This window comes from Mirounga angustirostris, unplaced genomic scaffold (genome assembly GCF_029215605.1).
Source record: "Mirounga angustirostris isolate CCGP_5_RB_7025 unplaced genomic scaffold, mMirAng1.0.hap1 SCAF_6, whole genome shotgun sequence".
NCBI classification, from domain to species: domain Eukaryota; kingdom Metazoa; phylum Chordata; class Mammalia; order Carnivora; family Phocidae; genus Mirounga; species Mirounga angustirostris.
In genome coordinates this window covers 123,116,401-123,137,405 of record NW_026991714.1, presented here as the reverse complement: position 1 = coordinate 123,137,405, position 21,005 = coordinate 123,116,401, and the positions used below count along the sequence as shown (strand labels likewise).

General features: G+C 38.1%; 1 protein-coding gene and 2 long non-coding RNA genes across 5 annotated transcripts in view; 1 reads left to right on the top strand and 2 right to left on the bottom strand.

Annotated features, from left to right (window-relative positions):
* Positions 1-849: 849 nt before the first annotated feature.
* LOC135364788 (uncharacterized) lies at positions 850-3,320 on the bottom strand. The gene is made up of 3 exons (XR_010412532.1): positions 3,050-3,320; positions 2,444-2,606; positions 850-1,898 (listed from the first exon to the last, which is right to left on the bottom strand). It is a non-coding gene; the product is annotated as an uncharacterized LOC135364788 (long non-coding RNA).
* An 84-nt stretch (positions 3,321-3,404) lies between these two features.
* Positions 3,405-21,005, top strand: part of TCTN3 (tectonic family member 3) — a 25,217-nt gene continuing 7,616 nt past the window's right edge. The window contains exons 1-13 of one of the 3 annotated variants that reach the window (XR_010412531.1): positions 3,405-3,753; positions 3,917-4,040; positions 4,356-4,474; positions 5,466-5,593; positions 5,831-5,939; positions 6,302-6,417; positions 6,906-6,941; positions 7,648-7,728; positions 8,761-8,886; positions 9,940-10,047; positions 10,490-10,584; positions 10,848-11,001; positions 14,089-14,226. Coding sequence is in view for 2 of the 3 variants with exons in the window: in XM_045878503.3 (XP_045734459.1) it covers positions 3,498-3,753; positions 3,917-4,040; positions 4,356-4,474; positions 5,466-5,593; positions 5,831-5,939; positions 6,302-6,417; positions 6,906-6,941; positions 7,648-7,728; positions 8,761-8,886; positions 9,940-10,047; positions 10,490-10,584; positions 10,848-11,001; positions 14,089-14,226 (1,590 nt within the window). In the remaining variant the exon portion in view is untranslated. The remainder of the gene's footprint in view (positions 3,754-3,916; positions 4,041-4,355; positions 4,475-5,465; positions 5,594-5,830; positions 5,940-6,301; positions 6,418-6,905; positions 6,942-7,647; positions 7,729-8,760; positions 8,887-9,939; positions 10,048-10,489; positions 10,585-10,847; positions 11,002-14,088; positions 14,227-21,005) is intronic. The other 2 variants (XM_045878503.3, XM_064595083.1) reach the window with 2 other exon arrangements.
* The window catches only part of LOC135364789 (uncharacterized), a 25,737-nt gene continuing 13,607 nt past the window's right edge, over positions 8,876-21,005 (bottom strand). The window contains exons 2-3 of the long non-coding RNA XR_010412533.1: positions 13,449-13,597; positions 8,876-9,569 (exon numbers count right to left, since the gene is read on the bottom strand). This is a non-coding gene — a long non-coding RNA (uncharacterized LOC135364789). The remainder of the gene's footprint in view (positions 9,570-13,448; positions 13,598-21,005) is intronic.

The window sequence follows — 21,005 nt, the reverse complement described above, 5'->3', positions numbered from 1 at the left end:
CACCTGCATTTTTGCATTAAGCCTCTGTTATGCAACTTTTGTTTGTCTACCTTCAATCCAATCCCATCTGCTTCCTATTTTTCAAGGATTCTCATAATGCCTGGTCCACTGAGAGCACCCCTTTGTGTTTTTCGATATTAAGGTACATGCATGGGTGCATATGAGTTTGTGTACCCATGTAACTTTTTTTGTAATTTTTAGACTTGGGAAAGAGGGGAGGATTTGGGAGAGGCTAGAGGCTAGAACTTGCTCTCAGTTGGCCATTCTCATTCAATCTCAGTTAAATTTTTAAGTACATATTGAACTCTTTTAATACCAAACACAGACAGCTGCTTGTTTGGAAATCTTTGCCTCTGAAGTGATGTCATATTAAGCTATTTCAATTTAAGACATGGTTTCCATGTTAAAACTGGCATCTGCAGGACATGTGTGAATAAATTCCATTCTCCCTCATCAAAATTACCTTTTAGATTTTAATATTAGATCTCAAAAGAATTGAGAGTTCTGTATCATAGATTCCTACAAACATAACAACAGCAACAACAGAAAGAGTATTATTGCTCAACTATAAAAAAAATGAGGGGAAAAGTAACTATTTGTTTTTTTTTTTTTATTCTTATGTTAATCCCCATACATTACATCATTAGTTCTAGATGAAGTGTTCCATGATTCATTGTTTGTGCACAACACCCAGTGCTCCATGCAGAACGTGCCCTCCTCAATACCCACCACCAGGCCAACCCATCCTCCCACCCCCCTCCCCTCCAGAACCCCCAGTTTGCCCTTCAGAGTCCATCGTCTCTCATGGTTCGTCCACCCCTCCAATTTCCCCCGCTTCATTCTTCCCCTCCTGCTACCTTCTTCTTCTTCTTTTTTTTCTTAACATATATTGCATTATTTGTTTCAGAGGTACAGATCTGAGATTCAACAGTCTTGCACAATTCACAGCGCTTACCAGAGCACATACCCTCCCCAGTGTCCATCACCCAGTCACCCCATCCCTCCCACCCCACCCCCCACTCCAACAACACTCAGTTTGTTTCCTGCGATTAAGAATTCCTCATATCAGTGAGATCATATGATACATGTGAAAAGTAACTATTTTAAAAAATTTGTTAAGTGCCAAAGTTAAAAATAAGATAAAGCAATTCAGAAAGATCCTGAGATGTTATTTCCTTGTACTCAACCCTAAAATTACTTCAATCAACAGACTCTTTTGCCAACACTAATAAATTCAGGAATAATTTATCATTGATTTACCTTGATTGTTACAGTGTAAATTCTAAATTTTTAAATCTAAAATAATCTCCAGGTGGTTGTACAATAGAAATTTTATATAAATAAATGCAATCCTGAAATAATATAAACTCTAAATATTCTTGAGTTAAACCCAAAGAGTTCACAAAACAATCTTTTGAAAAATATTTAATGCACATCTAATATGTCCTAGGTACTGTTCTAGGCATGGGACATATCAGTGAACAAAACAGACAAAATCCCCTGGTTTGTGGAGTTTATATCCTAGTCAATATATATAATTTGAATAACTTCAATTTGGCCCTTTCCTACAGAAATTACTAATAAAGTAGATAAATGTTTTATGCCCAAACACAAATATACATATCTCTTATAGCAGTCCACCATACAATCATATGAAAATATGTTTGACTTCCAGCTATAAAATAAATAAGTCACAGAGACGAAAAGTATAGCATAGGGAATATAGTCAGTAATATCGTAGGGGCGCCTGGGTGGTTCAGTCGGTTAAGCGGCTGCCTTCGGCTCAGGTCATGATCCCAGGGTCCTGGGATCGAGCCCGACGTTGGGATCCCTGCTCAGCGGGGAGCCTGCTTCTCCCTCTCCCTCTGCTGCGCCCCCTTCTTGTGCTCGCTCGCTCTCTGTCAAATAAATAAATAAATTCTTTAAAAAAATAATGACAGTATCATAATAATGTCGTTGGGTGACAGATGGTGATTACATTTACCATAGTGAGCATGGGGTAATACATAGAATTGTTGAATCAATACGCTGTACACCTGAAACATTTATGTTACTCATGCTTCAATAAAAATTAAATCAATAAATATGTTTGAGAACATTTATAACACAGAAGTACATTTAGCTACTGACTTTAAAACATTAGAAGTCAATACCTTGTCAGAAAATGTGAGAAAGGTCAGGGGTCCTAAAATTTATCTGCTAAGTGATTCACTTGGAAAAGGAGGTATTGGCTAGATTTTAGGTAAGTATACCAGATTTTAGACAACTCTTAACAGATCTCCATTTATATCTCTGAACTAAGCAACTGAAATAATCCAGATGTCGGACCTGTACGGCCTGAGGAAAACACTGGGTCTAGTGGGGGCAAGATTTTGATCATCCAGAGTTGTACTGTCCAATATGGTAGCTGCTAGTCACATGTAGTTATTCAACTTTGAATTACCTAAAAATTTCAAATTCAGCTCCTTAGTCACAGGAGCCACGTTTCCAGGGCGCAGTAGCCACGCGGAGCCGGTGGCTGCCATGTTGAACGGTGTAGACAGAGAACGTTTCCAACACTGCAGGAAGACAGTGCTGCTCCAGAGAATCCGAAGAAAACGCCGCCACTCCCGGGAAAGGCCAAAACGTCCCGAAAAGGGTTACAACAGGTGGCGATTATAATGGCAAAAAGGTAAGTTTTCCTCTCTATCCCTTGGCTATTTCCATCCCTGCGTCTTATTTGCCCTTCAGCTCCTGGAAAATCTGTCTTCTCCTTTCCTTACTTTCTCTCCCTAGCTTCTCACATTTTTTCCTACCCCATTTCTCACCCCTTCTCTATTGTCTCTAGTAACAACTATGCAGTCCACAGTTAATGACTGCAGCATTTGAGGTTTATATTCTTTTATATTTCTCAACGTTAAAATTTAATCTTTCTGTTTCCGAAAAAATACAATATTTAGAGGGAGATTTTTTTTTTCTTTTCTTTTTCTTTTTTTTTTTTTTTTAGGTGTATATGACCTTCTGTGTATTTTCCTCCCCGAGATCATTATCCCTCCTTAGAGTTTCTCACCTTTAGAATCCGGGGTGGAAAAGATAAGCAATTCTCGTTCCAGCCTCTGGGGTTTCCCTCTTGGAGGAAGGGCTCGGTCCTTGGGCCGCTACTCCCGCGCGGCCCCCCGCTGCCCCTCTCGTTCCGCTGACCTTCTACTGTCACCCAGCGGAGAGAAGAGGCAAGAGCTCCTGCGCGAGTTTGGCCGTTACCAAGCGACGGAGGCGGTGCGCGGCCTGGCCTAAGGAGGAGGGCGCACACTAAAAGCCGCCGGAAAGAGTGTAACAACGCCGCTTTCTACTGGCTGGAGAGCTCTCAGCCATCGCCTTGAGCCAATGAGCAGATGCATGCGGATGACGTCAGACGAGATGCGACTCCTCCCATCCACCCTCTAGCGAAGCGCCCGGCGACCGCTGAAAGCGGCTTTGATCTCCTAGGGGTCTTGACTTCCCCGTGTTCAGCTCGCCCCATGTGCACCTCGCAGCTCGCGCTACTGCAGGTGTTCTTCCTGATGGTCCCCGAGGGCATCTGGCCGCAGCCCTCTTTCTCCCCGTTAGGGGCTCTGCCCACCCCTTCGGACGTGGGGCCAGCGTCGCCGGGCGGGACCCTTGAGTCCTCCTCGGAGGGGTCTGAAACTCCCTGGCCTGTGTCTGGGATCTCTACGGTGGGCCCTACGGTCCTGACCTCCCCTGCACCTGGGAATGGGACCGTAGACCTCTTCCCAGGTGAGGAGGGGAGATGCGGGGATGGAAACCACTGACTTGGATCTTAAAATCCTTTGAGCAAAATGAATTTCCACGAAGTGAGGAGTGGGGCTATCGGAAGAGGGGAATTCGCGCTTGGAAGTTTGGGAATCCTCATCCCGTTCGCTCTGCTTTATCTTCATAGTCTTACCGATCTGTGTCTGTGACTTGACTCCTGGCGCCTGCGACATAAATTGCTGCTGCGACAAGGACTGCTATCTTCTCCATCCGAGGACGGTTTTTTCCTTCTGCCTTCCCGGCAGCGTGAGGTGAGCTGCCGTGTGCCGGTTGAATCCTAAAAAAACTGGGACCCTAGAATAGGTCATATTTGGAAGTAGGAAGAGTTACCTTTCCTGCCTTCAGCCCCCACTTCCATTTCTGTAAGTGGAATTAGCTTGGTTTTTCCCAGGAGTGAAGTTCCTCCTCAAATTCTCTAGAGCAGGGCAGTCCAGTAGAATAGGACTTTTGTGTTGGCCTGTGGCTGCCCAAGGAGGCCTCTCTTAGGCATTGACTGACAGCCATGCAGCACCTTTTTGGACCTAACGCTCCGCTTCTAATCTGTTCTTCATCCTATTTCCTCTCAGGTCTTCAAGTTGGATGTGCGTGGACAACTCTCTTATCTTCAGGAGTAATTCCCCATTTCCTTCAAGAGTTTTCATGGATTCAAGTGGAATTAGGCAGTTTTGTGTCCATGTGAACAACTGTGAGTAGAAATGTGTTGGCTATTCTTGTTACCTAACATTTGTTGAAAATTGGCTTTGTGTCTGAACTTTTGTTTTTAAACTTTTCTTTTGTCTGTTGAATTTCTATCATCCGCCCTTTTCTACCTCTCTACTTGCCCCCTCTCTCTTATTAGTGAACATCTGCAATTTCTTATGCCCTCTTGGCTGTGGAACAGCAAACCCATACAGAACTTTAATTTCAGTCATCCTTGTTAGCCGTAAGGAGATGGCTGCAGGAACTTGAATAGATTTCTATATTGTTATAATACAAATTATAGACTTATTAGAGAATATACCTCTTTGGAGTGTCTGAAAATTTAAATGTAGAAATTATGAAGTGAAAGGAGGGAAACATAACAAATTCATATACTTGAGAGATGGAAACATTATTATTAGGACTGGTCAGTTGAAGTTTAGAAGAAACAGGAAGGAGAGGACAAATTTAATGTTATCTCTAACTTTGCCATGTTCCAACAGAAACAGTACCATTTTATTGCGCTAGAGACTAATCTGGTATGGGGCAAATGTGAGCATTATTGAACCTCCTGTTTCCATCACAAATTGCTAATCACTCACATTCCTGGCATCAGGGACTTGGAACTGCCTGGCATTCATTGGCCATATTCTTACCTTAGATCTTAATAATAAAACAATAGTTCTTTTAACAGAATATACATGCAGTAGAAGGTGATAAAAATCAGAATTATTATCTTTAAAAGTGGAGTATTATTGATTGTGAGTCTTCTGGGAAAATGTTCTATAACGTAATCTGCGTAGTAGGAATAAAAGTATAGCAATGTGTAAAAATTTTTTTGAGTTTACACTTAAGATGAGTGCAATTACAAACTTTGCTGTGTATGTATTATGCCCCAATAAGAATACTTTTTAAAAGCGGTTACTTGGTGTGCCAGATGTTTTTAAATAAATATTTTTCTTTTATCTAAACCCCTTATCTTTTAAAAAACATTTTAGCAAAATTAAACTATTTCCAGAAGCTCCAAAAGGTCAATGCAACCCACTTCGAGACCCTGGCTACAGAGTTTGGAGGTGGATCATTCACTTCAACATTCCAAACCCAGTTGCCACCACCTCATTACAGGGTGAGCCTGGGGATAGGGATGGGATTGTTTGGTGTGGTTTTTCCCTCATGGCTGACAGTTGACCAGGTATCTTTAAGGTACACCCCTGCAACTGGGTCAACCACTGTCAAGCTCTTTTAGAAGACAGTATTATGCACATTCACGAGCCCTTGAGTTAATTTTTGTTTCTACTTTTTCTTTGCTGGTGGAGTTCAGTCCAATCTCACTTTGAATAAATTTCTACTATACTTTGTTCAGGCTGGGGACCCCATTTTGACTTACTTCCCCAAGTGGTCTGTAATCAGCTTGCTGAGGCAGCCTGCGGGAGTTGGAGCTGGAGGGCTCTGTGCCGAGAGCAATCCTGCAGGTGAGTCCAAAACAGAAGTGCCAACGTTTTTGTTCCATTTAAAATAGGCTTTCTGGGGCGCCTGGGTGGCTCAGTCATTAAGCGTCTGCCTTTGGCTCAGGTCATGATCCCAGGGTTCTGTGATGGAGCCCCACATCAGGCTCCCTGCTCCGCGGGAAGCCTGCTTCTCCCTCTCCCACTCCCCCTGTTTGTGTTCCCTCTCTTGCTGTGTCTCTCTGTCAAATAAATAAATAAAATCTTTTTAAAAAAATTAAAATGGGCTTTCTTAGAAATCACTTTAAAAAAACCTAAAAAAAATTGTTTTTCACAAAAATAAAATGGGCTTTTTCTTTTATCACTCCCTTAATTCTTTGTGTTCTAAGGTTTCCTGGAGAGTAAAAGTACAACCTGTGCTCGTTTCTTCAAGAACCTGACAAGTAGCTGCACCTTGGATCCAGCCCTCAATGCTGCCTCTTACTATAACTTCTCAGTCTTGAAGGTGGTATCCCTTCCCTCCCCACTGTCACTGTTGTGGATATGAAGTCAGCATGCTTCCTGCTATTGGGTTGTGGATAAAGCACTGAACTGAAAGTCAGAATGCCTAAGAACTACATAAAAAACAGAGGGCCCAGAAACCCTACCCTCTGAAGAAAGATGAAAGAGTTGGGGGATATATCCAGGATAAGAGATTCTACCCTCCTGGATAATGCGATTGGCTTGGGAGGGTGGCAAGGGATGACATTTCACTATCTCACCAAAACCTCTTGCTTTTGCTGTTCAGTAGAGCTCTGCACAGAGTAGGTGTGTCATAGCCCAACCTCTCCTCAGCTTTACTCATAGCATTTTAGTATAAAGAAGAGTCAGGTAGAAGAGAAAAATCATTCTAATATGTTGATTTTTTCCTCCCCACACGCGAAACCACAAGCTCCTGGAGATTTTCTCTGAGGTGTATGCACACTCACGGTTCTTGCTATTCTCTTTTTCTAGGTTCCAAAAGGTATGACTGATCTGCAGAATATGAAGGTATGACATTGTTTATCACGGAAAAGGAAGGAGACTATTTGGTCCCTTTGCATCTGAGGCAATTTCAATCTAGACTGTAATTGTGAAAGGAAATGTATGTGTGATGTATCAAACTCTTAAGTGTGAATCTAAAACATTGTTTTCCCGTGTATGTTCTATATGATTAATAAGCATCACATGAAATACGAATTCATAAGGTGTTAGATAAGTTCGGGAAACGTTGGGTTAAGTAAAGTTAAATACTATATTTAGAGTGGACTTCTTAGAGTCTTTAATGTGCTAAAGGGACTTGGTACTCTCTAAGAGGGGAATACCAAATATAATATTTCTAAAATTTATTTGGGGGCACCTTGCTGGTTCAGTAGAGCTTGCAACTCTTGATCTTGGGGTTGTGAGTTCAAGCCCCGCACTGGGTGTAGAGATTACTTAAAGGAAATAAAAACTTAAAAAAAAAAAAACAACCACAAAAATTTGTAAAATTTATTTGACCACGGAACCTTTATTTTATATCTAGTGGAATTAATGTTCTGAGAAATATGTTTTGAGAAGTGCTGATTTAAAATGATTTTTGATCTTAAGTTGTAGGCTGGCAATGGAAGGAAAGAGGAAGGTGTCAAAAATGAAAAATACTCATTTCAGCATAATACGTAGCTAGAAGAGAAAATACTGCTTTCATTTCAGTTGATTTGCTTCTTTCCCTTGCTAGTTCCAGGTTCCTGTAACTCTTATCTCACAAGCTGGTTCTCCTCTCTTGTCTGGAAACACTTGTCAGAATGTGGTTTACCAGGTGAGGACGCTGACCTCAAATTCTGGACTGATGTTTGTTGATCAACATTACTAAAGGTGCCTCATCTTCCATTAAGTACCAGACCAACCCCACATGAATTTTTGTGCATGGAACTTAACATGTCAAGAATTGAGCCCATCACCTTCCTCCCTACCATATTTCAGTTTCCATTACTACCATCCTCTAGTATTTCATGTACAAAAGATTACAGTTACTTCTGACTCCTCTTTCTTTACCCACTTGTGGTTTATTATAGTTCTTACCACATTTTCTTCTGTTGACAAAATCAGTATCATCTGAAAATCTAAAATAGAAGAGTCCACTTCTTTTCCTCCATTCTCCCTTTTGATCACCCTACAGAAGGAAGAATTGTCTTAAACATCATTGTAAAGACTGCTCAGAAATCTAAGGTTACCTTCAATTGCTTATGAATTCCATCTCCAGCTATTATCTTCATTCATCCTCAGACATTGGGAGAGCCAAGTAAACCGGGTGTCCATTCCGTGCTCCTTCTCTACTCATGTCCTCTGCGCATCTTCAAAACTCATTTTTCTTCCCTTTCAATCCTTACCATAAACTTACTTCTCCCATGAACCCTTTCAAAGAGCTCTATCCAGTCTCTTTGCATGTGTAGATAGATTATGAATTCTGTCTTTTCATGGTATTTGTGTTTGGCATTTTTAAGATTACTTGTTTAGTCTCCCTCATTCAGTTATTTTTTTTATTGAGATATAATATCACTAGTTTTAGGTGTACAACATGTATTCATATATACATATATATATATACACACACATATATAGTGAAATGATTACCACAGTAAGTTTAGTTGATATTCATCACCGCACAATTACACATTGTTCCTTGCAATGAGAACTTTTAAGATCTACTCTCTTAACTTTCAAATATACAATAAACTAGTCACTATGCTGTACCCTCATTCACTTATAGTAAAACTCTTATTAAGACAGAAAATCTTCTGTATAATTGTCCCATTAAATAACTGTTATTAATTCTACTTTTGTATTTCAGGTCATCTATGAGATAGAGACCAATGGGACTTTTGGAATCCAGAAAGTCTCTGTCAGTTTTGGACAAACCAACCTGCCTGTCGAGCCAGGCACTTCCTTACAACAACACTTTCTCATTCGCTTCAGGGTTAGAGCCCTTCTGCTATAGGGGATTGAGAGGGGAGGAAATACTGGATTAGAAATAGTGCCCGAGCTTCTGTGATACATGCAAAATAGATTAAGAATATGAAGGCCCTAGGGTTCCACAACCAGCCTAAAAAAAAAAAAGAACATGAAGGCCTAGTTCAATCTGTCAGTTGAGGCCTCAACATTTCGTATTTCATAATTTAACTACAAATGACAGAGATTCAACAATGTTTTATTCAGTAGCATTTTCTCAGATTATCTGGCTCCCCAGTGAAGCAGGACTTTAGTCTCAAATCCAAACTCTTTTTTTCAATAGTCACTTTGAATCATAAACTCAGCCTACCTCCCACAGAAATTCTTTAACTAGCTTTTCTCATATTTCTGGGCATTCAGCCGATTTTTGTTTGTTTTTCACTTTTACTCTATATTTCTGCATTATTTGAGTTTATATACTTATAATGAATTTTTACTTGTATATATTTATGAACATGTCAAAATATAATGTGACAGCATTCAGCATTTTACTCATTTCCCACTTAATCTAACTTTCCAATCTTGATCACCATCTTTTGGCTTTCTTCTACTTCTTTCTTCTTTTTGAACCCAGCAGAATCATGTTTCTTCTCCACTCTGCTCTCAAGTGATCAACCAAGTCTCATGCTTCTCAGTTTATCTCTGGAACATCTGTAGTTAATTAAAAGATATTTCTAAATTATGTTTAAATTCCTCTCATTTCAGCTAGGCTGAACATAGCATCAACTGATAGTAATTTTTGAGAAACAGGGTTGGTCAATCCTTGGTTGTAATCCTTGGTAGAAGTAGCATGTAGTGAATTTCAATTTTTAGATCACTCAGCACCTATTTCAGTGAATAAAAAGTAAAACACGGAAGTTTTGCAAGAAACTTCTGCAAAATGCTCCACTGTGGAAGGGAGCCAGATTGTTTGGTGCAGCTAACTTACTGCATTGCCATAAAGAAGGGTATGAAGCCAAGCAGTGGAAGGTGTGAGAGCATGCTTTTCTCTGTAGGTGACTTTCCTTCACTCTTTCTGCAGGCTTCTCAACAGAGCACAACTGCTTCTCCTACTGGTCCTAGAAGTGGGAATCCTGGCTATATTGTTGGGAAGCCACTTTTGGTCCTAACTGGAGATGTAAGTCACTCTGTATCCTTTTCTGGAGCTGTGTAGCCTGTTACAGCCTAATGAGAAAAGCTGTGGCTACTGATGTTTTGGGTTTCCCAATTCTGAGGTCCCCTGATTTTTTTAGGTATTCAGGACTTTACTGAACCATTAATACATTATGTTCTCAAAGTTGTTGCTACCAAAGGCTTTAAAATGTGTTAAACTGATGAAGGTAAGGATCATGACTCATTTCTGTTTGTTTTAATGAAACATTTTTATACTGCTATGTGGTTAGCCATTTTTTGGGAAAATAGTTACTGCCTCTGTGTGTTTTTTAATTACTAGAGGAAAAAAACGTATTTGTGACTTGAACAGTGTCGTGACATTGGTAAAATATAGTGTTAAGGAAACAAGAGCATAAATTTTCCAATCTGCCTTCTTTTTATTCTGTTACACTCTCCTTGACCATCGCTTTCTACCTCAGATGACCCTCTTACAGAGCCAGGGTGATGGAATTTGCTCTGTTAAGAGATACGAAGTACAATTTGGAGTGAATGCAGTATCTGGATGCAAGCTCAGGTAGCTCTTTGCTTCCACATCATTTCCCACAATTTTGTCTCTCTAGGGAATATGTCGATATGACAACCTTTATATTTTGAATGACAATGCTAGTTAGGAGTTGTTTTGTAATCTAAATAATGTTAATATTGCTGAAAGTTTTCTGACAGTCTTCTATATCTAATAATAAGGATTATTTCCTCTATTTATTTTATAGTATCATTTTTAAACTTTGGATTAATATGTTAGCATTGGACTCGAGCCTCCGTGGTGTTTCATTTCAGGCTGAAAAAGGTGGACTGCAGCCACTTACAGCAGGAGATTTATGAGACTCTTCATGGAAAGACCAGCCCAGAACATGTTGCCATCTTTGGTAATGCTGTCCCAGCCCAGAAGAGAGAGTGGACAAGGATTCTCAGCAGGAACTGCAGTGTTTCAGTAAGGAGAGAAATACATGTTCTCACAAAAACTCACTTCCCGTTTTGTGTGTAAATTATGGATATCAGAATTAAAACCAGCCCTGTTTCTATAGATGATGGGACTCTCATAGAAGGAAGTAATGTAGTCATAAAAGGAAGAGTACAAGAAATCATGCCCATTTAAAGTCATTATTTCAGGTTAGGTTTATACCTAACTTATTTTCCTTACTTGGAAAAAAAATTTGAAGGTAGAAAAATATTTGAAGGTAGAGATTGTTCTGTGGTTCAAAATCAACCTACTCATAGTAAGAGAAAAATAAATGTATTTATTTCATATATATTTCAAATATTCTCTTATATTCTTGAATGTTTGGTCAACATAGATTCTTTCAGGTTGAAATTATGTTCTTTCTGTCATAAAAGTTTACATAATTACATTTAATAAAAATACATTAACAGGTTAAAAATTCAAACTATGTATAGTGGTATTAAATGCAAAGTAAAAATCGCAACAACCCCTACCCTGGAAGGAACCGCACATAGCTGTTTCTGTTTTTACTTTTCCTGGTGGTCTCCTAGATCAGTGCCAACGGGTGTATCTCTTGACTCCAACCCAGGTGAAATAAGTAAATCTGCTGTGCTAGTCTGTCTTCTTCCTCTTTTGCCTACCCCCTATCTCCTCACTGTAGTCAGCCATACCTTTAATTTTCTTTTCTAATTTTCAATTGTTTATTTTTCTGTATAAGTAATGTATACACTTGGCTCAAAATTCAAAAAGTACAAAATAAAAATCTCTCTCTCAGACAGCTCTTCCCTTCCACACAGGCAACTGAAGTTACTAGTTTCTTTCCTTCCACAGATCCTGCATGCTCACACAAGTAAATACTCTTGTACTTTTTTTTTTAATCCAATCCAAATGGTATAATATCATAAACACTGCTCTGCACCTTCCTTTTTTCACTTGATCTTAGAGTTTCTTCCTTATCAGTACATAATATGCTTCCTCATTCTTTGGGAAATATAGCTCCATAGTATTCCATTACATGGATGAACCAAAATTCATTTAGCCAGAGTTTTTGGTGGATGTTCAGTTTGTTTTCAGTCTTTTGCTATTATATACAATGTGGCATTTTGTAACCTGGCTCAGGCACCATTTTGTACATGAGAGAATAAACCTATATGATAACTTCTAGAAGTAGAATTGCTAGATCAAAGGTATATGCATTTAAAATTTTAATAATGTCAATTTATTCCCCATACATACAGTATCCAGTCCCATCATTCATCTGTGAGACTGCTTTTTCCCCTTACCCTCAGCAACAGTGTTATGAAACTTTAATCTTTTTTCGTAAGTGAAAACTAGTATCCCAGTATAGTTCATTTTTCTCTCACTATGAGTAAGAGTTTTATTTTTCTCTCACTATATTTTGATATATGGTTGAACAATTTGTATTTTATTCACTATTATTTATATTCCTTGCCTATTTTTATTGAATTATTGGTCTTATGACTTATAGGAAATCTTTGCAAATTTGAGAAATGGACCTTTTTCTGTGGTATGATTTGTAGATATTTTTTCTCAGTTTGTCATTAGTCTTTTGACTTCATTTCTGCTGGGTTTTTTGTTTTGTTTTGTTATGGTTTTTTGCCATGCAGACACTGATTTTTATATTGTGAAAGATAACCAGTTTATTTTTTTTTAACTTTTGAGTTTTGGTTCAGACTTCAAAAGGTCTTTCTCCTTAGCAATTATTTTGGAAGTGCCCTTTTTCCCTTCCTCAGCACTATTATGACTTTATTCCTTATATACTTTGTTCCTCTTAAGAAGACGGGAGGGATAAGTAAACACATGTACTTGATCCAGCCTTTGGGCAACTGAAGTCAAATTGAATTCTCTTAAACCTCCAGTATAGCCCTACAAAGGAATTGTGGTTCACACTTCACACCCACTAGGATGGCTATACTTAAAAAGATAGACACCGGGGCGCCTGGGTGGCTCAGTCGGTTAAGCGACTGCCTTTGGCTCAGGTCATGATCCTGGAGTCCCTGGATCGAGTCCCGCATCGGGCTCCCTGCTCGGCAGGGAGTCTGCTTTTCCCTCTGACCCTCCTCCCTCTCATGCTGTCTCTCATTCTCTCTCTCACAAATAAATAAATAAAATCTTTAAAAAAAAAAAAAAGATAGACACCAACAAGTGTTGTGTGTCAAGGATGTGGAAAAACTGGAACCCTCAGACATTGTTGATGGGACTGCAGATGGTGCGGCCACTTTGGAAAAAAGTTTGATAATTCCTGAATAAAGTAAACTTAAGTATGTTCTGTCTCCCCCATTCCTAGTTTATATATGTTATTGCCAGTGTCTGAGCTTTACTGTAAAAAGGTATGAAGCTGGAAAAGCACAAGGCATATTTGAGGATAGTTTGTATTTGCTAAGTTATAGTAACTCACTTTCGTCAATCCTTCTTACCTCTTAGAATTAATCCTCCTGGAGTCAGACTGCTTGGTTGGATGTCATAATCTAATCCTGAAATGTCTTCCTTAACCTTTCACTGCTTCCGTGTCCAAATCCTTTGCTTCACTCAAGTGGTCTGCTCAAGGCCAGTGCCTCCATCACACCTAGCACATAGAAGACACTCAGTCACTGTTATTCAGATTAATCAATGAATGTCCCTCCGTGGCATCATGTGCTGTTCTACTTGCACACCTGTTTATATGCCATCTCTCTACCTGAATTTCCTTTATCATCACCATTCTTTCCAGTCACATATTACTCACCCCAGGCCCATGAAGCCATAGAAGTGGCTGTTTCTTCTGGCATTCCACAACACTGACTATGCATCACTCATAGAGCACTTCTTACAGCTATTGTACATTTTATTACATTTTATTAGTCTCTGTGTTAGTCATTTCCCATTTCCATTTTAGAATATTAATTTTTTAAGATCCAAGACAATGGTATGATCTATTGTGAACTTTTGTGTTCTTTCTCTAAGTCATATTACCTTCTCTGTTATATATAATGTTTAAGAAGCAGTGGCTACTTAATGCATGGTAACTGACTAGGCAACCATCAGCAATTCAACAGATGCTTCTTTACCCTTCTACAGGCTACACGTTGTACTTCCTGCTGTGTCATACCAGTTTCCCTGGAGGTCCAGGTATTGTGGGCATATATAGGTCTCCAGTCCAACCCACAAGCTCATGTGTCAGGAGCCCGGTTCCTATACCAGTGCCAGTTCATAAAGGTAAGTCATGGCTTACCTTGCAGTGGCTTATCTTGCAATGCTTAATTGTCTTATAAGCTGTATGGTAAGCTTTTGACAATGAGAGCCAATTTATGCTACCAGCCAACATTTGGTTTTAGTGAGCTGACACAGCTTTTAAGTCAATCCTACCTGCCTGCTTATTGAAATTAGCATGTTGTCATGATAAATACAATCTATATCCTTTTTCCCAGTTTGTTTTCTCTTTTAATTTCCTGAACCCAGGCTATAGTATAGGTTAATTTCTCTTCAATTATCATACCAGTGTTACTATACCAGTTGATTTAACTACAGAAAACATTTTCCATAACTGTGCATTCAGTGTGACAGTCACATACTTATCAGAGTCTCTGAGCCCGTTGATTGCTTATAGATATTTCTGGGGCTAGTTGGTAGTCATCAATTCTTGATTGATTGCACTCCATTAAAATAAATAATTTTACTATGTAGTAAACATATACCTGTTGTTTATGATGTGTGTTAGCTCACCTTTAACACATCTGCCTTGATTTTAGTATCTAATCCTTAGCTTTAGAATTGTGAAAACAAAAATGATTAAGTCCCAGTGAACTGATTCACATATAAATTGCATGCTAGTTTATTAACTTTTAATGAAAATTAAAACTAATTGAAATTATTACCTATATGTCATTGCATTTACATCCCAGAAAAGAAAGAAACTAGAGACTACATGTAGGCCAGAAATAAAATATCTTTAGCTCCTTCTTACAACAGCGTTGAGTACCTTAGCTCTCTTTGCCTACAAATGGGGTTAAAACTCAGGTTACCAGAAATTGTTAGTGAGAGCACTCCATTTTTTCTCTGTATTGGTTTACTGAATAAAATAGCACTATTTCTGTAAGACTCTTTTAATCTGTTACAGATCCTACACTGAATATGTTGTTTTATTTTTCTAAACTGTATCTTTATTTGCAAGTACCTATGTAGTTTGGGAAGATACCCACGGGACTATTCTTTTTTCTCTGAATTTGTGGTTCTCTTAGGCATGGAAGCGACCCAGTTCCTCTCTCTTATGTAGATATTTTAATCATTATCTTATTCTAATACTTAGTAGAGGTTAGCTTTTTGGGTTAGTTTTCCCCCTCTACAAAATCACACTTTACAGTCATTCACATCTAACTGGCCTGAATGGTTGACAATTGAGAATTTCAGCTGTGCTTCATTCATGCATAGCAAGACAGTATCTATTCCAATCATGGAGCAAAAATTAACTGTGTTGAACTTACTGAGAAGTGGTATGGGATATACAAAATCATGTGCCTTTACTTATGACAATTTAAAGGATGTACAAAGGTAATTTCGACTATACAAAAATTTTCACTTTAAGGGCTGACTTAAGAAACTCGCCCTCATGAAAGTTGCCATGCCCCTGTAAACATAAAAGGAGTTGTGAAACAATAGTGTCGTATCAGAAAAAGTTAAGCAAATACGAATATTTATTTCTGTAATAAAGAGACTTATCGTCTGTATTGAAAGACTTTTTTACTTCTTCAGTCATGAGTGGAAATTTTCTCCTGAAGTCCTATAAACATACTCACTTTTCTCTTTATGTGTTTATATTTTGATTATTCTTAACTTTAAAGATTTTTTTTTAAGATTTTATTTTTATTTGACAGACAGCAAGAGGGGGAACACAAGCAGGGGGACCGGGAGAGGGAGAAGCAGGCAGGGAGCCCGATGCGGGGCTCAATCCCAGGACCCTGGGGTCACGACCCAAGCCGAAGGCAGACGCTTGATGACTGAGCCACCTAGGTGCCCCACATTTGTCCTTAACTTTAAACCCTTATCCACACAGTCTTGTTTCTCAGGACTTCCTGTGAAATTTTTTTCTTAGAATAGCAAGAGACTATTCTGAGAAAGCTAGTGTACATGTTCCCAAAACTTCTAAAGGAAAAAGAAGAGTTAAACTTTCAGAAGATAAATGTTCTATGATTTTCTCCCTACCCACTGGCCACATAGGTGAGAGCAGTCTCACGTAGGCTGTGTCAGTCAGCTTGGTGTATCTGAGTGATGGCATAAAAGTAAAGCTGGGTGGCAAACTGTAGGCTGTGGGCTAGAGTTATCCTGTACACTTGTTTCGTTTTGCCCACAGTGTTTTGTTTTGTTTAAATTTGTGCCACATTTAAAAATGAGGAAATTTCATGTTGACATCCAGATTTCTGACTTCTCTTGAAAATCTAGCAATAGTGATCCTGCAGTCCTGCGTGGCATAAAATCTCTTGTCACTGAATGGTGGTTTCCACTTTTAAATAGAGTGCCCCTTTCACACAACCTGCGCCTACCCACCTTTAGTGATCCCACTCTTTCATTGAGGTTATCTGCTTAGAGCGGTAAGCATTTGTGTTTATGACGCTTGGGATGAAGCTGCTAGGTGGTCAGTTAAATTTTGAACTGAGCTGTCTGAATGACTTCATTGTACAGATGTTGCTTTAGAAACACTTCAAATTCCTCTCACTATAGAAAGTGATAGCAAAATTTTGAAAAGTCCCCAGGGACAAACTACAAAGCAGGGAAGAATTTAAGCAAAACACTGTGTAAACTTCCCTGTCTTCTTGTATGATAATAATAGCTAAACATTTATTGTCATTTACTTTGTGATAGTTACTGGTAGTGTTTTTTACAATTTTTTTTTAATAAATGTTGCATCCTCACAACAAACCCATGAAGTAAATAGGATTTACTTACGTGGTACTTTGCTGCTTATAATTTTGTACTAATTGAGCATTTAAAGGGATCTTTAAGTTTGGGAATTAATAAAATATAATATGTCTGCTATCTGAATAGAAACTTTTTTTTTTAATCGTATTTATTTATTTGACAGAGACACAGCGAGAGAGGGAACACAAGCAGGGGGAGTGGGAGAGGGAGAAGCAGGCTTCCCGCTGAGCAGGCTTCCCACCGATGCGGGGCTCGATCCCAGAACCCTGGGATCATGACCTGAGCTGAAGGCAGACGCTTAATGACTGAGCCGCCCAGGCGCCCCTGAATAGAAACTTTTTTAATTTAAAAAGAAAATTATCTCTAGAAAGAAACAACTACTTTTGCAGAATATTCTAGATCAGTCAAAACCAAAACAATAAGTGAGTGACAAGAACAATGTAGCATCACAGGATCAAGGCTCTGAACCTTTATAGAATTATAATATTCAATTCATCTTTATCTTTAAATGGATTATCAAGCTTTTTAGATTATCTAGGAGACCTATTTTTTGCAGTTTAGGGAGCATGGGTGTTGAGTCAGTGAGACATAGATCTAAATCAAGTTATTTTATTTCTCTAAATCTAAGTTTTCTCATCTATAAAGTGGAGATTAGTAATATTTCATTGGATTATACAGATTAAATGAGATCATAAAAGTAAAACATATTTCCTGGCACATAGTGAATACTCAGTAAATACTGCTCATCATATCATCATTATTTTTATCATCATAACTTTTTTGGTTCCAAATTTCCATAGAAGTAGCATATCAAGAAGGTTTAAAGCAAAAAACCAAAGAGATAAGCAGGCATTAGAGCAGTATTTTTCAGTCTTTGTTGGCCATCACACATGGTAAGAAATATATTTTACAATACAACCCACATTATAGCACACACATATATAAAGCTGAAACAAAAGTTTTAGGAAACAGTATTTTATGCAATGCACTGTGTGATCTTGTCTATTCTATTGTTGATTCTGTTCTTTGTTTAATGCTAGACAATAATGGGTCACAATTTGCAATTTGAAAAACACTTGGAGAAAATGCATCTGTGACTACATTTTAAAGCTAATTATATTATTTAATAATTCTTCTTATTTATTATAACTGAGGGTTGGCAGTGTTTTATATATCAATCATAGCATATGCTAGAATGATTGCCAGTCTAGCTTCCAATCTGTCATAGTGGTTTTTAATCTTATGGACCCCACTGAGAATCTGTTGGAAGCTATTCACCTACTAGAAAAATGCACAGACACATAATATTCTTTATATAGTTTCAAGGGATTTATTGATTTCTTAAAGCCAGACTAAGAACTATACTAAGAAAGATAAAGAAGACTAAATAAAATAAGAATGAAATTTACTGATTTTAGAAATAATTGCTATAAGGGAAAGGGCTAGGAAGTGGCTGGATTGGATCACCACCATTGGGTCATTGTGACAGTCTGTAAAGTTTGTCATTAAAGTCTTCCTTTTTCAAGGGTCAATCAACCACTGTTTGCTTCTGTTTCTTTTTTTTTTTTTTTTTAAGATTTTATTTATTTATTCATGAGAGACAGAGAGAGAGACAAAGGCAGAGGGAGAAGCAGGCTCCCCACGGAGCAGGGAGCCCGATGTGGGACCCGATCCCAGGACCCTGGGATCATGACCTGAGCCGAAGGCAGACGCTTAACCGACTGAGCCACCCAGGCGTCCCTGTTTCTTAATGAGTGATAAGACTATAGAAGTACTTGACCCCCTTCTATAGTTTTTAATAGCCTTTATAGAAGAACTTTACTTAGTTCACTGGGTTGTTTTCTTTTTACCTCTTTTTGTTGTTGTTGTTAAGAATTGTGAAAGTTGGGGGCGCCTGGGTGGCTTGGTCGTTAAGCGTCTGCCTTTGGCTCAGGTCATGGTCCCAGGGTCCTGGGATCGAGCCCCGCATCGGGCTCTCTGGTCAGCGGGGAGCCTGCTTCTCCCTCTCCCACTCTGCCTGCTTGTGTTCCCTCTCTCTGTCTCTCTCTGTCAAATAAATAAATAAAATCTTTAAAAAAAAAAAAGAATTGTGAAAGTTATGCTCTGTGTTCCATATGTTAAAATATATAACCACTTGAGATATCTCCCTGATACATGATGTTTAACCACATTTTTTCTTTAACATATTTGTTCTTTTTGACTCATTTGAAAATCTTGGTAATTTCATTGACATCTTTAAAATACTGAGGAAATTTATAATTTTTCATTGGCTTCTCCCTCAAATATGTGTTTGGCCCTAAGAAAATATGGAGAAATAATGTGTACATTATCTAGCAGAATATTGTACATAAAGAATTCTTTTTTTCCCCCAGAAATTATTGTTCTCCTTAATTTCACTTTATTTAAGTCATCAGTTCTCCTAAAGTTATAGTGTCAATATCAGATATCACCTAACTTCCTAAAGATCATGTACTTACATGAGGAAAAATTACCTTTACATGGGCCTTTACAGTATGCTTTATAGTTAAGTAAGTTCTAATCATCATAATAGAAATCATCATACCTGATTGTGTTAGATTTAAAGAGACTCATGAATAAAACAGTCAGATGCAGTTCATTTTTTTGCATAGGATTCTGATTTGGACAAATGTAAATCACATTTTGGGATAGTTGGGAAACTTGAGTATGGACTATATTTTAGAAAGAAATATTATTAACAGGAAAAGGTAGAGGTTTTTTTTTTTTTTAAGTAGGTTAGTAAACAGCCTGCACAATATGATTTCACATGAATGTCTGTATGTATAGGTCAAGATATAACTGTTAGTAGGTATTGTTAGAGGTGGAAATAATGGTGTTTTTATTTCTCAGTTTTACTTACCAATAGTCTTAACTTTTTACATTATGATTTACTGCTTGTGTGATAAACTTTCTTAAGGTCACTAGAAATAACTAGATGTGACTTTAAAGATGAATTTATTCAGTTTCATTTACAGTAGCATAAAAAAACATAAGATACTTAGGAACCAATTTAGCAAAAGAGCAAAAGGCCTGTTCACTATAAAACATTATAGAGAGAAATTCCAGGAGACCTAAAGAAATGAAGCAATATACCGTGTTCGTGGAGAAGACTCAACATTAAGATATCTGTTCCCAAATGGATTTATGGAATGAATAGCAAACCCCAGAAAATCCTAGCAGGCATTTTTGTGGGAATTGACAGCCTGATTCTAAGATTTACATGAAAATGCAAAGGACTTAGACTAACCAAAACAACTTTGAAAAAGAAGAACAAAGTTGGAGGGCTTACTCTGTTGATTTCAGGATCTACTCTGAATCTCAGACAGTGTGGTACTGGTATAAAGGTAGACAAATAGACCAATGAGGAGAAATACAGTCCAAAGATAGATCCACAAATCAATTCAACGAGAAAAGGACTTTTTAAAAAACAGTTGGTGCTAAAATAACTGGATAAAACTAGAACTACTAGATAAATATTGGGGAAAAAAATGAATTGACTCCATACACAAAAAGTACTTACACTGGCATCATAAACCTATATATGAAACCCAGAGTCACAAAACTTTTAAAAGAAATAGAATATCTTTGCAAATCTGAAGTAGGTAAATATTTTTTATTTTTTTATTTATTTTATTTTTTTATTTTTTCATTTTTTAAGATTTTATTTATTTATTTGAGAGAGAGAGAATGAGAGAGAGCACATGAGAGGGGGGAGGGTCAGAGGGAGAAGCAGACTCCCTGCCAAGCAGGGAGCCTGATGCGGGACTCGATCCCGGGACTCCAGGATCATGACCTGAGCCCAAGGCAGTCGCTTAACCAACTGAGCCACCCAGGCGCCCAGTAAATATTTTTTAGATAAACAAAAATCATAAATCATAAAACTAAAAATTTGATAAATTGGTCTTTATCGAAATTTAAAATATCTGCTAATCAAAAGACACCTCTTTGAAAGTGAAAATGCAGGCTATAGTTTGTGAGAAAATACTTTTCAGTGCATTATCTGACAAAGTATTAAAAAAGAATGCCTACAAATAAATAATGCAAGGACCCAAAAATAAATAAAT